The sequence below is a fragment of the Bos taurus genome, chromosome 6 (assembly GCF_002263795.3).
Source record: "Bos taurus isolate L1 Dominette 01449 registration number 42190680 breed Hereford chromosome 6, ARS-UCD2.0, whole genome shotgun sequence".
NCBI classification, from domain to species: domain Eukaryota; kingdom Metazoa; phylum Chordata; class Mammalia; order Artiodactyla; family Bovidae; genus Bos; species Bos taurus.
Window position 1 is genome coordinate 25324615 of NC_037333.1, and position 17726 is coordinate 25342340.

General features: G+C 38.8%; 1 protein-coding gene across 2 annotated transcripts; it reads left to right on the forward strand.

Moving 5' to 3' along the window:
* The first annotated feature begins 703 nt into the window (after positions 1–703).
* On the forward strand, positions 704–17264 carry LOC523510 (alcohol dehydrogenase 6 (class V)). Of its 2 annotated transcripts, none has more exon segments than NM_001075843.1 (9): positions 704–764; positions 5153–5254; positions 6278–6416; positions 11943–12030; positions 12188–12407; positions 12600–12860; positions 14787–14922; positions 15730–15868; positions 17061–17264. In NM_001075843.1, coding segments are annotated over 9 exon segments (1128 nt in total). In that variant the 5' UTR covers positions 704–746; the 3' UTR covers positions 17086–17264.
* Positions 17265–17726: the final 462 nt, after the last annotated feature.

Below are 17726 nucleotides of genomic sequence, written 5' to 3' on the forward strand. Positions count from 1 at the left end.
GGATCTTCCCAACCCAGGTATCGAACCCAGGTCTCCTGCATTGCATGTGGACTGTTCACCATCTGAGCCACCAGGGAAGCCCCAAAGAGCCTGTTGCCTCCCCTCCAGAGAACCTCAGTCTCCCAGGTGACAGGCAGGATACTCACCACGATAGTAACAAGGACGGCAAGTCTCATCTGAATCTCATCTCTCATCATTCATAATGACCTCACATTGTCTTTGTCATCGTTTTTGTCATCTATTTGTCTTTGTCATGTCTTTGTCATCACTTATTTCTCAGCTTTTTAACAGTATTTTGTATTATTACTTGCGCTTTTCCATCTCTTCGACTCTTGGAGACCCAGTGTTATACTGGTATCACCTGCATCTGGCAATTCCTGGCATTACTTGATATTCCAGAAATTCTTATTAACTAATTATGAGCTGATCTTTCTCTTAGTTCATTCACCTTTTTTTATAATCACTTCATTGCCTTTTCACCTATTGCTTCTCTTCAAACTGCTTCTCCCCAATAGAGCATCCTTGTTGACACACTCCTGAATCATTCTCTCATATTCCTTGCTATCCTTCACTTTCACATATTTGCCAACCGTTCACCTCTCTGGTTTCCTGATGTTGTCGTGTCATTATGTAATTATTTTTAATTACTCTCAGCACATAAATAGTCCAGTTTCCCCAGGAGCAGATTCAAAGAAGTGATATTCTTTGGGACATTATAAGACATAGAGAAAAACAAGAGACTCCTCATGGACAGCTTGGGAAAGGTAAATGCTACTTTTCAAATAGGTCTATATCATCTTTATTAGTTATCCAAAAAGTGCACTTTGAAACAAAACTAAGATACTTTCTCCAGACAGCTTATCAAAGATTTCTGTGGATAATACTCAATGTTTTCCTCCCTATGGAAATTCATGCACCACTGTTAGGAAAGTAAACTGATAGAAACTTACTGGTTGATAGTTTGACAGTGTTGTACTAAATGCCTTAAATATGTGCCTATCATTTAACAAAGAAATTCATTCCAAGGAAATGATTGTGCTGTTTTTATTTATTTACTTATTCAGTTTCCTAGTACTAGACGTTATGTTCCTTCCAGAGTCATACTCTTAAAAACAATGCTTCATTTTGTCCACATCCTCAACAGCATTTATTGTTTGTAGATTTCTTAATGATGGCCATTCTGACCGGTGTGAGACGGGGTGGGAAATGTGAGGGAGGTTCAAGAGGGAAGGGACATATGTATACTTGTGGCTAATTCATGCTGATGTTTGACAGAAACCAGCACAATATTGTAAACCAATTATGCTCCAATAAAAATTTTTTAAAAATGTTTTAATTAATCTGTTTATAAAATCTTAAAAATGCTGATTGCTGGGTACTAGACTTGAAGTTTTCCCTCCTTTTCCCTTATCTGAGTTTTCCAAGTTTCTACCTTGAGTGTGTATCATTTCTGAAATAGAAGACATTTTCCATAAAGTATATAATTTTATTTTTTTATTTGAACTTCTTTTGTGGCATTTTCCCCTTTTCTTTGTGTTATAAGACATGTATTATCTCCTTGATTGATTTCTAAGTTTTTTGAAGACATAGTTTACTCAGCTCATAATGTCTTACAGTTACTAATGCAGTAAACTTGCAAATGAAACACCAGTAAAGTTATGAAGGGCTCTAGTACCACCAGGTATTAAAAAATATCAAAAAGTTATTTACTGAGGTGTCAGTGCAAGAATAGACAGTAAGACAAATTTATGTTTCCAAAAAGAAACTTGTAAATTGAAGAACTTCTATAGTAAAGGTGCTAATTTAAGAATAAATGAAAGAAAAATTCATCAAGAGTTCATGCTGAGACAATTCATTTAGATTCTATAAATTTATATTACACAAAATAATTTGAGGTAGATTTAAGAGTTAAATATTTTAAAATCAAACTATAAAAATCTAGAAAGAGGGTTCAGTTCAGTTACTCAGTCATGTCCGCCTCTTCACGACCCCATGAACTGCAGCACGCCAGGCCTCCCTATCCATCACCAACTCCTGGAGTTCACTCAAACTCACGTCCATCGAGTCGGTGATGCCATCCAGCCATCTCATCCTCTGTTGTCCCCTTCTCCTCCTGCCCCCAATCCCTCCCAGCATCAGAGTCTTTTCCAATGAGTCAACTCTTCGCATGAGGTGGCCAAAGTACTGGAGTTTCAGCTTTAGCATCATTCCTTCCAAAGAAATCCCAGGGCTGACCTCCTTCAGAATGGACTGGTTGGATCTCCTTGCAGTCCAAGGGACTCTCAAGAGTCTTCTCCAACACCACAGTTCAAAAGCATCAATTCTTCAGCACTCAGCCTTCTTCACAGTCCAACTCTCACATCCATACATGACCACAGGAAAAACCATAGCCTTGACTAGCAGGACCTTTGTTGGCAAAGTAATGTCTCTGCTTTTGAATATGCTATCCAGGTTGGACATAACTTTCCTTCCAAGGAGTAAGTGTCTTTTAGTTTCATGGCTGCAGTCACCATCTGCAGTGATTTTGGAGCCCACAAAAATAAAGTCTGACACTGTTTCCCCATCGATTTCCCATGAAGTGATGGGACCAGATGCCATGATCTTCCTTTTCTGAATATTGAGCTTTAAGCCAACTTTTTCACTCTCCACTTTCACTTTCATCAAGAGGCTTTTGAGTTCCTCTTCACTTTCTGCCATAAGGGTGGTGTCATCTGCACATCTGAGGTTATTGATATTTCTCCTGGCAATCTTGACTGCAGCTTGTGTTTCTTCAAGTCCAACGTTTCTCATGATGTACTCTGCATATGTTACATAAGCAGGGTGATAATATACAGCCTTTACGAACTCCTTTTCCTATTTAGAACCAGTGTTGTTCCATGTCCAGTTCTAACTGTTGCTTCCTGCCTGCATATAATTTTCTCAAGAGGCAGGTCAGGTGGTCTGGTATTCTCATCTCTTTCAGAATTTTCCACAGTTTATTGTGATCCATACAGTCAAAGTTTTTGGCATAGTCAATAAAGCAGAAATAGATGTTTTTCTGGAACTCTCTTGCTTTTTCCATGATCCAGAGGATGTTGGCAATTTGATCTCTGGTTCCTCTGCCTTTTCTAAAACCAGCTTGAACATCTGGAAGTTCACGGTTCACATATTGCTGAAGCCTGGCTTGGAGAATTTTGACCATTACTTTACTAGCTTGTGAGATGACTGCAATTGTGTGGTAGTTTGAGCATTCTTGGCATTGCCTTTCTTTGGGATTGGAATGAAAACTGACCTTTTCCAGTCCTGTGGCCACTGCTGAGTTTTCCAAATTTGCTGGCATATTGAGTGCAGCACTTTCATAGCATCATCTTTCAAGATTTGGAATAGCTCAACTGGAATTCCATCACCTCCACTAGCTTTGTTCCTTGTGATGCTTTCTAAGGCCCACTTGACTTCACATTCCAGGATGTCTGGCTCTAGGTCAGTGATCACACCATCGTGATTATCTGGGTCGTGAAGATCTTTTTTGTACAGTTCTTCTGTGTATTCTTGCCATCTCTTCTTAATATCTTCTGCTTTTGTTAGGTCCATACCATTTCTGTCCTTTATCGAGCTCATCTTTGCATGAAATGTTCCTTTGGTATCTCTGATTTTCTTGAAGAGATCCCTAGTCTTTCCCATTCTGTTGTTTTCCTCTATTTCTTTGCATTGATCGCTGAAGAAGGCTTTCTTATCTCTTCTTGCTATTCTTTGGAACTCTGCATTCAGATGCTTATATCATTCCTTTTCTCCTTTGCTTTTCACGTCTCTTCTTTTCACAGCTATTTGTAGGGCCTCCCCAGACAGCCATTTTGCTTTTTTGCATTTCTTTTCCATGGGGATGGTCTTGATGCCTGTCTCCTGTACAATGTCACGAACCTCATTCCATAGTTCATCAGGCACTCTATCTATCAGATCTCGGCCCTTAAATCTATTTCTCACTTCCACTGTATAATCATAAGGGATTTGATTTAGGTCAGAAAGAGGGTAACAAATATTTATTTGGTCTTTATATGGAGAGAAAGTGAAGGACAGGGAAGCCTGGTGCACTGTCGTTCAAATGGTCGCAAAGAGCCAGACACGACTGAGTGACTGAACAACATCAACAATGGAGAGAATTCTCAAACCATGGAAATGGACTAAATAATAAAGGAAAACATACTTTTATGAATCAAAATGTTAATGTGTGTTCAGTTCAGTTCAGTTGCTCAGTCGTGTATATGCACATATAGCTTCATAAAAAATTAAAGGTCGAAAATCAAGAAGGAAAAATCATGTATGACAAGATAGTGGACAACCAGTCACTCATTTAATGCACAAATAGGTCAAATGATAGTAAAAAAATACCAAGATGCCAGTGGATACTTACATAAAATATAGGACCAAACATTCCACAAAAAGAAGAAAATATGTATAACTCACATAAACATAAAAAGTTTCAACATTCTTAAAATTAAAAAATACTAATAAAAAGAAATAGCTTTTTCTGACAGTCACTTTGTTTTTAATGAGTACAGTCAATGCTAATGAGTGGGAAAAATGATGACAGATACTGTTTTACAGTTCTAGGAGTTGTGCAAAATCATTCAAATCTTCTGTAGAATTACTTAGAAATCAGTTTCACTCTAACCATGTCTCTATCCTTCCCCTAGTAATTCTTGCTTAAGGGAACCAGGCAAGTCAAAATTATAAACAATATATATTATAATAGTCAAAACAATGGAAATGATTTAGTTGCTGATTAAGAATATTTGGATATATTCAAATGATGAAATATAAAACAGCTATTTAAAATTATAAAGCATTTTGAAATCACAAGAAAACATTTTAGAACAAGCAAACAGTAAATGTTCAATATATGGTGGCTTTCACTGGCTAAAACAAAACAAACAAAAAACCCTAAAACACAAAACTGCTTATATGACATGATCTCTACTGTATAAAAATATTTTAAGAGACTCAAAAGAAATATGCTAAAATTTTACCAGCTTATGTCTGAAATTGCAATGATCTCTTTTCTTTTTGTGTGTGATTTTCTTATTGTTACAAATTATAGCAAGTAAGTGTCATTTGTATGATCAGAAGTTAAATGTTATCGCTAAATGATGTCATCTTATTGTCCTTGTATCAACAGACAATCACATGCCTGGCAGCCATTGCCTGGAAAACAAACTCTTCTCTTTCACTTGAGGAAGTGCAGGTTGAGCCACCAAAGGCTGGGGAAGTTCGTATTAAGGTAAATTTAAATCTTTGAACTTGTGAAGGCAAGTGTAAGGAAATCTTATTTCATGTATCAAAGCTGTTCCCAGTGTTCCCGCACTCCCACTACTGATACTGAAACAACTAGTCAGTATCCCTGCCTGTATGCTTTCTGGATGAATTCCTGGCAGAGGAGTAATACAGAGGCTATGGTACAGGAAATGTTTCACTTCTATGATCAATATAAGTGGATTGAGTCTATCCACAGACAAGAAAACTTAGGCTATTAACTGAGAAGGTTTAAAACTTCTCAATGCCAATTAAATTTTGCAACAGTTAAACACATTTTATATTATTAACTTAATGTTTTCAATATGCTAGTTTAAAATCTATTTTCCCAGAGGACTGGGAAAACATTCCACAATACAGGGTTTAAAATTTTGGGTTTCTCAATGGTGGTGCTATGGATACGTGGTCAAAAATCCTTCATTGGATAGAACAGACTCTCGTATTGCAAAACTAGTTGATGACATAAGGTGTACAGAGTAGATTTCAAAAAGCCTAGTTTATTTCCAGATCTGAACATGCACCATGAGAGTGGGTGAGTCATTTTAAGTCTTTGAGTCTTCCTTTCCACATCTTTAAATTAGGGGTAATTAGAAGGCAATGGCAACCCACTCCAGTACTCTTGCCTGGCAAATCCAATGGACAGAGGAGCCTGGTGGGCTGCAGTCTATGGGGTCGCACAGAGTCAGACACAACTGGGCGACTTCACTTCCACTTTTCACTTTCATGCATTGGAGAAGGAAACGGCAACCCACTCCAGTGTTCTTGCCTGGAGAATCCCAGGGACGGGGGAACCTGGTGGGCTGCCGTCTCTGGGGTCGCACAGAGTCGGACACGACTGAAGCGACTTAGCAGCAGACCTGCCCTGTGTTTCTCTGAATATTATTATAGGGATCAAATGAGGTCATTCATGTAAAAAAAATTATTCATAATAAGTCTCAGACAGAAGAAAAATTCCAAACTAATTTATCCTTGCCCCTTAATTCTTACCCAGATGATATCTACAGGGATCTGTGGTTCTGACGATCATGCTATAAAAGGAATAATCCCACTGAAGTATCCCTTCATCCCAGGCCATGAAGGAGCTGGACTTGTGGAGAGTATTGGCGAAGGAGTGAGCTCAGTGAAACCAGGTAGGAAATGGGCCACAAAAACCTCTGCACAAACAACCCACCACCAAAATGTATTGACATATTTACAGGAGAAATAAGTTGATTTGCCTCTAAATTGTTTTACCTAATCACATATTGTGGTAATAAATATATCCAGTGATTACAAGAGTCACACAGTTTTTCTGCTGCCAGTGCTAGCAATCCAGAGTAGCAGTGGCTGAGCTAAGCCACAGCCATAGGACCAGTGTACTTTTAAGTAGATTAAAATCTCCTTAGGAGCAGGGGCTGCTTCTTTATTTTTCAAATAGATAATAAAACTATATTATAAACATTAAACTTTCTAAGTAACTAGATTTTAATTGTTACTGAAACTAAAAGAAATTATAATTACATGACACAATAGAAGTGTTAGCTAATATGAAAATGGCAATCATATTGCAATATAAATGTATCAAATCAATATAAACTTACGATTTTGTTTGTCAAATATATGTCAGCGAAAACTTTTTTCTAATGAATTATTTGTCAGCAGAAAGGGAAATTTTATAATCTGGCAAGTTAATTTATTCTGACATAACTGCAGAAGAATTCACCGTTTCCTTTTTTATTGAAATACAGTTGACACACACACACAATACTATGCTAAAAGAATTCCTTAGCAGTCCAGTGGTTAGGACTCCATGCTGTCCTGCCAACAGCCTGGGTTCAATGCCTGATTGGGGAATTAAGATCCTATCAGTTCAGTTCAGTCGCTCAGTCGTGTCTAATATTTTGGGACTCCATGGCCTACAGCACTCCAGGCTTCCCTGTCCATCTCCAACTCCCAGAGCTTGCTCAAATTCATGTCCATCGAATTCATGCCATCCAACCATTTCATCCTCTGCCATCCAACCATGTCATCTTCTGATGTCCCCTTCTCCTCTTTCCTTCAATCTTTCCCATCATCAGGGGCTTATCCAATGAGTCAGTTCTTTGCATTAGGTGGCCAAAGTATTGGCCACAGCTTCAGCATCAGTTTTCCAATGAATATTTGGGACTGATTTCCTTTAGGATTGATTGGTTTGATCTCCTTGCAGTCCAAGGAACTCTCAAGAGTCTTCTCCAACACCACAGTTCAAAAGCATCAATTCTTTGGCACTCAACTTTCCTTATAGCCCAACTATCACATCCATATGTGACTACTGGAAAAACCATAGCCTTGACTAGATGGACCTTTGTTGACAAAGTAATGTCTCTGCTTTTTAATATGCTGTCGAGATGGGTCAGAGCGTTTCTTCCAAGGAGCAAGCATCTTTTAATTTCATGGCTGCAGTCACCATTTGCAGTGATTTTGGAGCCCAAGAAAATAAAGTCTGTCACTATTTCCATTGTTTCTCCACCTATTTGTCAAGAAATGATGGGACCAGATGCCATGATCTGAGTTTTGGAATTCTGAGCTTTAAGTCCGCTTTTTTCATTTTTCTCTTTCTCTGTCATTAAGAGGCTCTTTAGTTCCTCTTCACTTTCTGCCATAAGGGTGGAATCATCTGTGTATCTGAGGTTATTTATATTTCTCCCGGCATCTTGATTCCAGCTTGTGCTTCATCCAACCTGGCATTTCACATGATGTACTCTGCATTTAAATTAAATAAGCAGGGTGACAATATACAGCCTTGATGTACTTCTTTCCTGATTTGGAACCAGTCCGTTATTCCATGTCCAGTTCTAACTGTTGCTTCCTGACCTGCATACAGATTTCTCAGGAGGCAGGTAAGGTAGTTTGGTATTCCCATCTCTCTAAGAATTTCACACAGTTTCTTGTGATCTATACAGTCAAAGGTTTTGGCATAGTCAATAAAGCAGAAGTAGATGTTTTCCTGGAATTCTCTTGCTTTTTCTATAATCCAACAAATGTTGGCATTTTGATCTCTGGTTCCTCAGCCTTTTCTAAATCCAGCTTGAACATCTGGAAGTTCATGGTTCATGCACTATTGAAGCGTGGCTTGGAGAATTTTGAACATTACTTTGCTAGTGTGTGAGATGAGTACAATTGTACGGTAGTTTGAACATTCTTTGTGTGTGTGTGTGTGTGTATGCATATAATGCTAGTTTCAGGTGTGTTGCAGAGTGGTTAGATATTTGCAGACATTATGAAATGATTGCCATGATAAGTCTAGTAATCATCTACCCCCAAAAAAGTTATTTCAGTATTACTGGTCATATTGCTTATACTGGTATATTACAGCCCCACAGCTTATTTATTTCATAACTTGAGATCTGTACTTCTTAATCCCCATCACCTCTTTTGTCCTCTCATTCCCTCCCCTCTGGCAACCTCTCTGCATCTATGAATCTGTTTTCATCTTGTTTTGTTTTGTGTTTTAGATTGCACATATATGTGAGATGACATGGTATTTGCTTTTCTCTGTCAGACTTCTTTCACTTAGCCTGCCTGTGTGTGCTCATTCACTCAGTAGTATCTGACTCTTTGTGACCCTGTGGACTGTAGCCTGCCAGACTCCTCTGTCCATGGAGTTTTCCAGGCAAGAATACTGGAGCAGGTTGCCATTTCCTCCTCCAGAGAATCTTCCCGACCCAGGGATCAAACCTGTGTCTCTTGTACCTCTTAAATCAGTAGGCACATTCTTTACCGTTGCATCACCTGGGACAACAGCATTTAGCATAACACCCTCTAAATTTATCCATGTTATTACACAAGACAAGATTTCATTTTTTATAGCTGAATAATATTCCCCTGGGTGTATGTATATATATGTGTGTGTATATATATATATATACACGCACACATATGCATAGTATATATACACTCCACATCTTTATCTATTTGTCAATCAGTGGGCACTTAAGTTGCTTTGATACCTTGGCTATTACAAATAATGCTACAGTAAGTCTTGGTGTTCATGTATCTTTTTGAATTAATTGTTTTCTTTGAGTAAATACCCAAGAGTGAAATTGCTGGATCACATGGAAATTCTATTTTTAATTTTTTGAGGAACCTCCACATTGTTTTCCATAGTTTCTGCACCAATTTACATTCCTACTAACAGTGCATGAGGGCTCCCTTTTCTCCACATCCTCACCAACACTTATTTGTTGTCTTTTTGATAGTAGTCATTCTGACAGGTGTGAGGTGGTATCTCACTGTGGTTTTAATTTGCTTTTCCCTGATGAGTGGTAACGTTCAGCACTTTTTCGTGTGTCTGTTGGCCATCTGTATATGCCTTCTCTGGGAAAATGTCTCTTCAGGTTCTCTGTCCATTTTTTAAATCAGGTCACTTGTTTTCCTGATGTTAAGTTCATTGTTGTATAAGCTTATTGAATATATTGCGTGTGTGTGTTATTACGTTGTCATGTCCAACTCTTTTCAACCCCTTGGACAATAGCCCTCCAGGCTCCTCTGTCCATGGAATTCTCCAGGCAAGAATACTGGAGTGGATAACCATTCTCTTCTTCAGGGGATCTTCCCAACCCAGGGATGGAACTTGGTTCTCCTGCATTGCAGGCAGATTCTTTACCATCTGAGCCATCAGGGAAGCCCAAATATTGTATATAAGCCCCTTATCAGAGAGTGAAGTCATTCAGTCGTGTCTGACTCTTTGTGACCCTGTGGACTGTAGCCCACCAGGCTCCTCTGTCCATGGGATTTTCCAGGCAAGAGTACTGGAGTGAGTTGCCACTTCCTTCTCCAGAGGATCGGATATTCTCGACCCAGGGATCGAACCCAGGTCTCCCGCACTGTAGGCAGATGCTTTATCATCTTGGCCACCAGGAAAGTCCCTTATCAGATATATTGCTTGCAAATATCTTCTCCCATTCAGTAGGCATGCCTTTTCATTTTGTTTATATAGTTTCCTTAGCCGTGCCTGAGTCTTTTAGTCCAATGTAGTTCCACTGGCTTGTTTTTTGAGGGACAGCTCTCTCTCTCTCTCTCTCTCTCTCTCTCTCTCTATATATATATATATATAGTGTCCCCCACATACTTAGCATAGTGCCTGTTCAGGTTTGGAATGCATTGAATGTTTGACGAATGAATGTTCTGATCAAGTAGAATGTATTAATAGAACTTTGTTGACAGGATGATAATGATATTTCAAAGAATCAAATAAGTAAACACTCTTCCCCAGGCATATCGCAAGGGACCTTGACACAGCCATTCTTGGCACATCTGAAATGGTCAGAGTAAATAAGAGGAATCACACATGTGAAGAGTCCACAGAACCTCACAGCTTGGAACCAGGCACACAATGAGATTTAAGAAAGGGCATGTGGTCAGGACATTGACAAAGCTATCGTCAGGGTATTCATTTTGCAAACAATGATGGAGTACCTGCCATGCATTGACACTAGGCCTAGGAGGAGGGACAGAAGTAAAAAGACACAGTCTTCTCCACATCGCCAAGAAGATAATGCCAATAGTTAGTGAGCTAACTCCTCTTTAACTAAACAAATCCCAGTGAAAGTTTTGTGGAAAATGATGAATATTTGAGGGACAGGATAAGGCAGCAGAATTTGAGCTTCTCCTGAATTTGAGATCCAGTATCTTTGGAATTTTTTAGGGCCAGTGAAGTTAAGATGTTCCTTATCTAAACTTACAAGAGACTTTTTAAAATAATTATTTATCTGGCTGCACCGGGTCTTAGCTGTGGCATGGAGGATTTTTAGTTGTGGCGTGGGGGATCTAGTTCCCTGACCAGGGATCAAATCTGACCACGACTGTCTGCATTGAAAGTGTGGAGTCTTAGCCACTGGACCACCAGGGAAGTCTCATAAACTCAAAGAGATTTTTAAAAGATTACAAATACATGTAAGAACCATACACATGTTTAGGGACAAGGTAGTAGACCTTTGACAAGGCTTTGTACAGTTTTATAAGTCTGTGATGACTGTGTTCATTAATTCTCTTCACCTTCCCAGCCTGTAACCCTAGGTCCCAGGAGGGTTAAATTTTGGACCCACACATAATCAGTATGCACTCTAAAACTGTGCAACCTAAAAACCACCCTCTGTAGTAAGCGCTCCAGAAGCAGCCTCTCTCTGCAGAAAGAAACCTATTCATTTTACTCTTAGAACTGAGAATATCCTGAACCACAGTCCCCTGAAGAAAACATGTCACAGACCTGCTGTGGGTCCCTGTGCCATCGTGGGGCAAGCAGGCTCCATAGAAAGGTTTCTGCTGCTATCCAGCTTCAGGCAGGTAACAACCGCTGCAGACTTAAATCTCTCAAAGGAAAACCAAAAGGTTAGAGTAGATGACATCTCTAAGGGTCATTCCCAGTTTTATTTATTTCCAGAGTAAAAGCAGACCTACAATTATCTATCCAGCAAGGAATATCCCCATATTTCCATCATTTGCCCAAAATAATAATGGAATTTCTGAAACCAGGTTATAGGATTTTTCCTCCAAAATAGCTATGGGGTATGTTATACTTGTCATAATCTGTCCACAGCAAGTTATCAAATCATTCAATAAAATTTTTATCACTGCACTGTTGTGTTTCAATAATATTTTAAACTAATGTTTTTGTTTTGTTTTTTTCCTATATATAGGAGATAAAGTCCTCACACTCATTGTTCCACAGTGTAGAGAATGCAGTGCCTGCTTGAATCCCAAGGGAAACTTCTGTGAGAAGCAAGAGTTAGTAGATTTCTCCATCTTTTGTTTATCTTGTCACTTTTTATTAAATCGCTTATATTGTGCAAGCACTGACCTGGAGCTAAAGGTGTTCATTTCTCTCTTTACAACTCTGTGTGTCTGGGTCGATGCTGTGCCTGTCTGTGTCACTGCTGAACAGCATTCTACCCTCTTCCGGATTAATGCTGGATGGCACAAGCAGGTTCACCTGCAAAGGAGAAAAGATCTATCATTCTTTCCGCACAAGTACATTCTCCGAATATACTGTTGTGCCTGAGATTTCGGTGGTAAAAATTGATGCTGCTGCTCCCATGGATAAGATTTGTGTCATAAGCTGTGAGGTGCCTACAGGATATGGGGCTGCTGTTCACTCGGCCAAGGTGAGGAAAACAGCTGTATTAGTATGTTATAGTGATCTGCCGAGAAAACATAAAAACAAGACCAAAACAGTCCAAATGTTTCAACTGGGGTCAGTAGTTCCAAAAGCCTCAATGGTGGTTTTTGTTTGTTTTCTTAATTATACAAGTGTCCAGATTTGATTCCTAACACACACATGACTTGTGAATTTGTAGGTCACTCCTGGTTCTACCTGTGTGGTCTTTGGACTTGGAGGAATCGGCTCAGCTATTGTCATGGGCTGTAAAGCTTCTGGTGCTTCTAGAATCATTGGAGTTGATATCAATGAGGAAAAATTTCCTCGGGCACGAGCATTAGGGGTCACAGATTGTCTCAACCCTTCAAATCTCAAGAAGCCCGTCCAGGAGGCAGTCAAGGAAATGACAGGCACCGGTGTTGACTTTGCCTTTGAGGCCATCGGACTCGCAGAAACCATGGTGTGTGGGTGTGGGTCACAGTGAGTAGAAGCAGACCAGCACAATTAAGTGAATATTGTAATAAAGTTAGTCAAGTAATTTTTTGGTTTTCCACCACATATAAAAATTACACTTATACTATACTGTAGTCTATTAGTATGCAATAGCATTTTGTCTAAGAAAAAACAATGTACACACCTTAATTTTAAAATACTTAATTGCTAAAATATGCTAATCATCTGAGCCTTCAGTGAGAGTCATTGTCTTTTTGTTTTTTTAATCTGTTTTATTTATTTATTGTTTTACTTTACAATATATCTTTTTGTAATAGTAAGAGAGATCACTGATTACATATCACAATAAGAAATATAATAATAGTGAAAATGTTTGAGATACTGTGAGAATTACCAAATGTGACACAGACAAAAAGGAAGCAAATGCTGTTGGAAAAAATGTGCTGATAGACTTACTCAACACAGGGTTGCCACAAACCTTCAATCTGTAAAAAACATAATATCTGAAAAATGCAAAGCACAGTAAAACGAATTGTGTCTATAGATGCTTGCTTAGCGAGTGGGGACACACTAAGTATAAAACTCCCCTGAACATATGTTTTGGACCTGTGGACCCGAGACCTAAAAATGGAATGTATAGTCACTGTAAAATATCCATCTTAAAAATAAAAGCAATATATACTTTAAAGATATGACACTATAATATATGAAGTTTAAACAAGCACTGTTTCCTTTCCTGTAGTCCTAGCTCTTTGTCCACGAACATGTTTTTATATTTAAGTATCAACATTATGTAATTCACATATGATATTCATGTGTGTTCTGTATCAGAACCATTCATTATTTGAAAAATGAGCCTATGCACCAGTATGTTAAGTTCAGGGAGAATAAGGTAGACCCTAGACTCAGAACTGACAGGGTAGAGGAAAGAAGTAGGCATTTGATTCACTTCAGCGTGTATCTAATGTACATGGTTAAAGGGTGAAGGAAGTAGATGCAGTGATGTAACAGGAAAGAGACATAGGCAAAATGCAGGAAGGGGCGAGATAGAAGGTTAAGAACCAGAAAAGGAAGCAAAATAGATTGACGTGAAGTATACTCCACACCCTTAAAAAACTGGGTTTTTTTAAATGAAGCTTCACACACACATATGTATATATATTTGTTTTTATTAAATATAACTGAACTGAACAGAGTTATACAAGTGAGAAGGTCAGGCAAAGAATAATAGTATGTGTGGTCTTTGAGGTGGCGGGTAATTTTATTAAATAAACACACAGTACTTTGTGCCAGATAACGTTCTAAATGTTTTAATCTTAAGCCTTGTAACTTAAAACTTAAGCCTTGTAACAAATCTATGACATAGTTGGTATTCTTCTTCTTTTTACAAATAAACAGACATAGGGAGGTTAAGTAACTTGCCCAAAGTCACACTGCGGCAGGGTCTGTGCTCTTTACCACTAAACTCTGCTGCTGCTGCTGCTGCTAAGTCGCTTCAGTTGTGTCTGACTCTGTGCGACCCCATAGACGGCAGCCCACCAGGCTCCCCCGTCCCTGGGATTCTCCAGGCAAGAACACTGGAGTGGGTTGCCATTTCCTTCTCCAATACATGAAAGTGAAAAGTGAAAGTGAACTCGCTCAGTCGTGTCTGACTCTGTGCGACCCCATAGACAGCAGCCTACCTGGCTCCTCCGTCCACGGGATTTTCCAGGCAAGAGTACTGGAGTGGGGTGCCATTGCCTTCTCCACCACTAAACTCTACTGGTTCTCTAATGAGATTCCCTCACTGGCAGCGTTGAAGCTGAGCTCAAAGTAAGTAGCATCTGCCTAGGAAGAGGTCTGAAATCTAGGAACTCCACAATTCCTTCCAACACTGCAGATAGTTGTTCCTTATGTGTGGGCATCTACTCATGGTCATTATTTTCATTATCAGGTTGCTGCTTGGGACTCCTGCCATGTGAGCCATGGTGTCTGCATAATCACTGGAGTGTCTCCACCAAATTCAAAGTTTTCCCTTTCTGCTCAAACAGTTTCCACTGGTCGGACACTGAAGGGTGTGTGTTTAGGAGGTAAGTCAGTTGTTTTTGCTTTCACAAAATCTCTTTCAACTTTGTAGAAACGTAATTCAAAAATTTTCTCCTTTGGGAAACAGCCCTATAATGGTATAAGTTTTCAAAGACTTCTCCAATGAATTGGTATACTTTGCAGATTAGTTAATTTAATTAAATAGGTTTTTGTTTTTTGTTTTTTTTTACATTTAAATAAAAAATTTTAAATAGTTTCTGGGTTTTCCTACAAAATAGTTTCTGGGTTTCCCCAGTGTTTGGAATAATCCAGCTAAGTTCAGTTCTGCACTGGTGGACTCAAAGTTTGTTGTGCTATTTTAACAGCGAGGCTTTCTGGATAATTACAGGCACCAACTTGGTATTTGGCACTGATATTTGTCTTTCCATAGGAGCCCTTATTTCTGAGCAGTACTGACCAATAGCTTTACTTAATTAATATTCCCATCTCCATCCATTGCTCTGATCAAAAGTTCCCATGCCATCTCAATGTGTGTGAATAGAGAGATGAGGAAATCATTGTATAATGTTAAACCCCGGAGGTGGGCTGGAGACTCTACTTTATTTTTAATTAGTTTTTAACCCAATAACATGTGAATATCAACCCAATTTTTTTTCCAAAGGTGTTCTAGGTAACAGAACTGTCTGGAGCAGCCACACTTAGCAACAAAAGCCAACAACTTCTGATGTACAAATGAATTCATCAATGGCAAATTTTCAGAATACTTTACCCATCTCCACAACTTACTTATTTTTCTTTTGGTTAGTTTGATATTTCTCAAATCTTATTACAATAGCCTTTTTATTTTGCAGATTATAAAACTAAAGACTGTTTTCCCCAACTAGTGACTGCTTACCTACAAAATAAAATTAATATAGATCCATTAATAACCCATCAGTTGCCTTTTGACCAGCTCCACAAAGCTTTCAAGTTGTATCATGCTGGAAAAACGTGAGTGTTTTCTTTGATGAACTTCTTTACCCTGAACTCACAGAAAAAATGACTTTTCAAACATTCCTAAGTGGTTTTGTGAAAAAAAGATGGCTACTTGAAGACCTTCTTTCATATACTGTATCCTATTTCCTGTTGTCACAAGGATAAGAAAAGGTTTTATCTGCAAGTTCCTCTTTGGGAAAGACCTGTATTAACCTATCTCAAAGAAATGTTTGAGAAGTCGGTATAACACTAAGCACCAGTCTACTCCACAGTGGTCAATTATGCAATAGTTTTCTGGTTAGAGAAATGATCTAGAATAAATGAGTTGACATTACTGGCATGATAAAATCTTACAAGGATCTTCGAGGCAAAGGTTCAGACTCTACCCAGGGCACAAAGCCTTTCTACATCATTTCTTGACAAATGTCAATCTGCTCCAGCTAGCATACCTTTAGGGATGAAGTGTTTATTCAGTGTGTTCATTTATATACTCAATGCATATTGAGTGATGGTACACTCTTTGCCAGGACTGTCCTGAGTGCTGGAGACAGTGGAGAGCAAGTAACAAGGAGTAAATGAGGAATTACTTCTGTGATGAATTCTTTGACTTTCTAATTCTGGTTCTTAAGAACATCTCTCTTTCCTAGTCTCCCCCCACTTCTCTACCTATACCGTTTGCTTGTTTTATGATTTCTTTTTATTTTAAGATAGGCATTTAAATTTTAGCCTGCTATATACCTTGTTGGTTTAGACCTAGCATGTCAGCCCATTTACATCAAGAATGAAGAGTCAAGAAAACTCATCTAAAATTATAGAAACAAATAATAGAGGAGGGGAATGGATCTAGCAGGTAGTAGACACACTACAAACAGAAAGGAACTAAGGAACCCATTTATTCTTCCCTAATTAGACATGGGATTAGATTCTAGGATTGATGGAAGCTGATCAGAAGCTGTAGCAGAGGGTTTGGATGTCTTTGTGATTATGTAGCCAGAAGGAATGGTGCTCAAAGCTGGGGTCTTCCTGTTATAGCTGAGTTCGAGTCCTGTTTTCACCCCATCCTATATTTCTTATAGGTAAACTAGATGAAGGTGGAGTGGGGTGGGGATAGGCAACTCAGTTTTTCAATACAGTATGTAATTGCTTTGCTGACATCACTGTTTCTCAAGGAATTTAATGGCTTTATTATTACACTTCTATGTTTCAGGATCCGCTGTGTTCTGCTGTTCTGAGATCCCAAATAATGAAAAGTGCAAGGATATCCTTGGGGAGTTTATTCCTTTCCTGTTTCACCTCCCTGATTGTTCCAGTGCAGTGAAAAGAGCCGCAAAAATATGGAAATGCAGTGTGATTGTAAAAATGAAACAAGTGCACCTTGAATTTAATTCTAATAAAATAGCCTCTTAGAGAACAGATGTTATATAATTCATTTTGTGACATTAAAAAAAGGGATGGTGGGATTTGATTGATAACATTTGTGATATGTCCATCAACCCAACTAATCTCTGTCATCAGTGCATGAAAGTTGTCCCTGAGTTATCTCTTATTCCTGTTCTCAATATACAGATTTCTCTGTATCTTTCACACCACTCCAGGGTTTACATGATGATTTTGCTGTTTCTACAACACATGGGATCTCATACATTCTTGAAAGGCTCTCTCAGGACACAGTGAGCCATTTTCCATCCTGGGGTCTTCATACCATCCTATGCCTACAACGCCCATGACACGCTGAGGCACAGTTCCCATCTGTGTTTTCAAACATAAAAGCATAGCTGGGAAATCTTGCCACCTGCACCCCGAGGAAGCATGTATAGGACTCTTTAAGAGAAACTCACCTACGACCTCATAACTTCCTTTTCAAGTCTTTTTC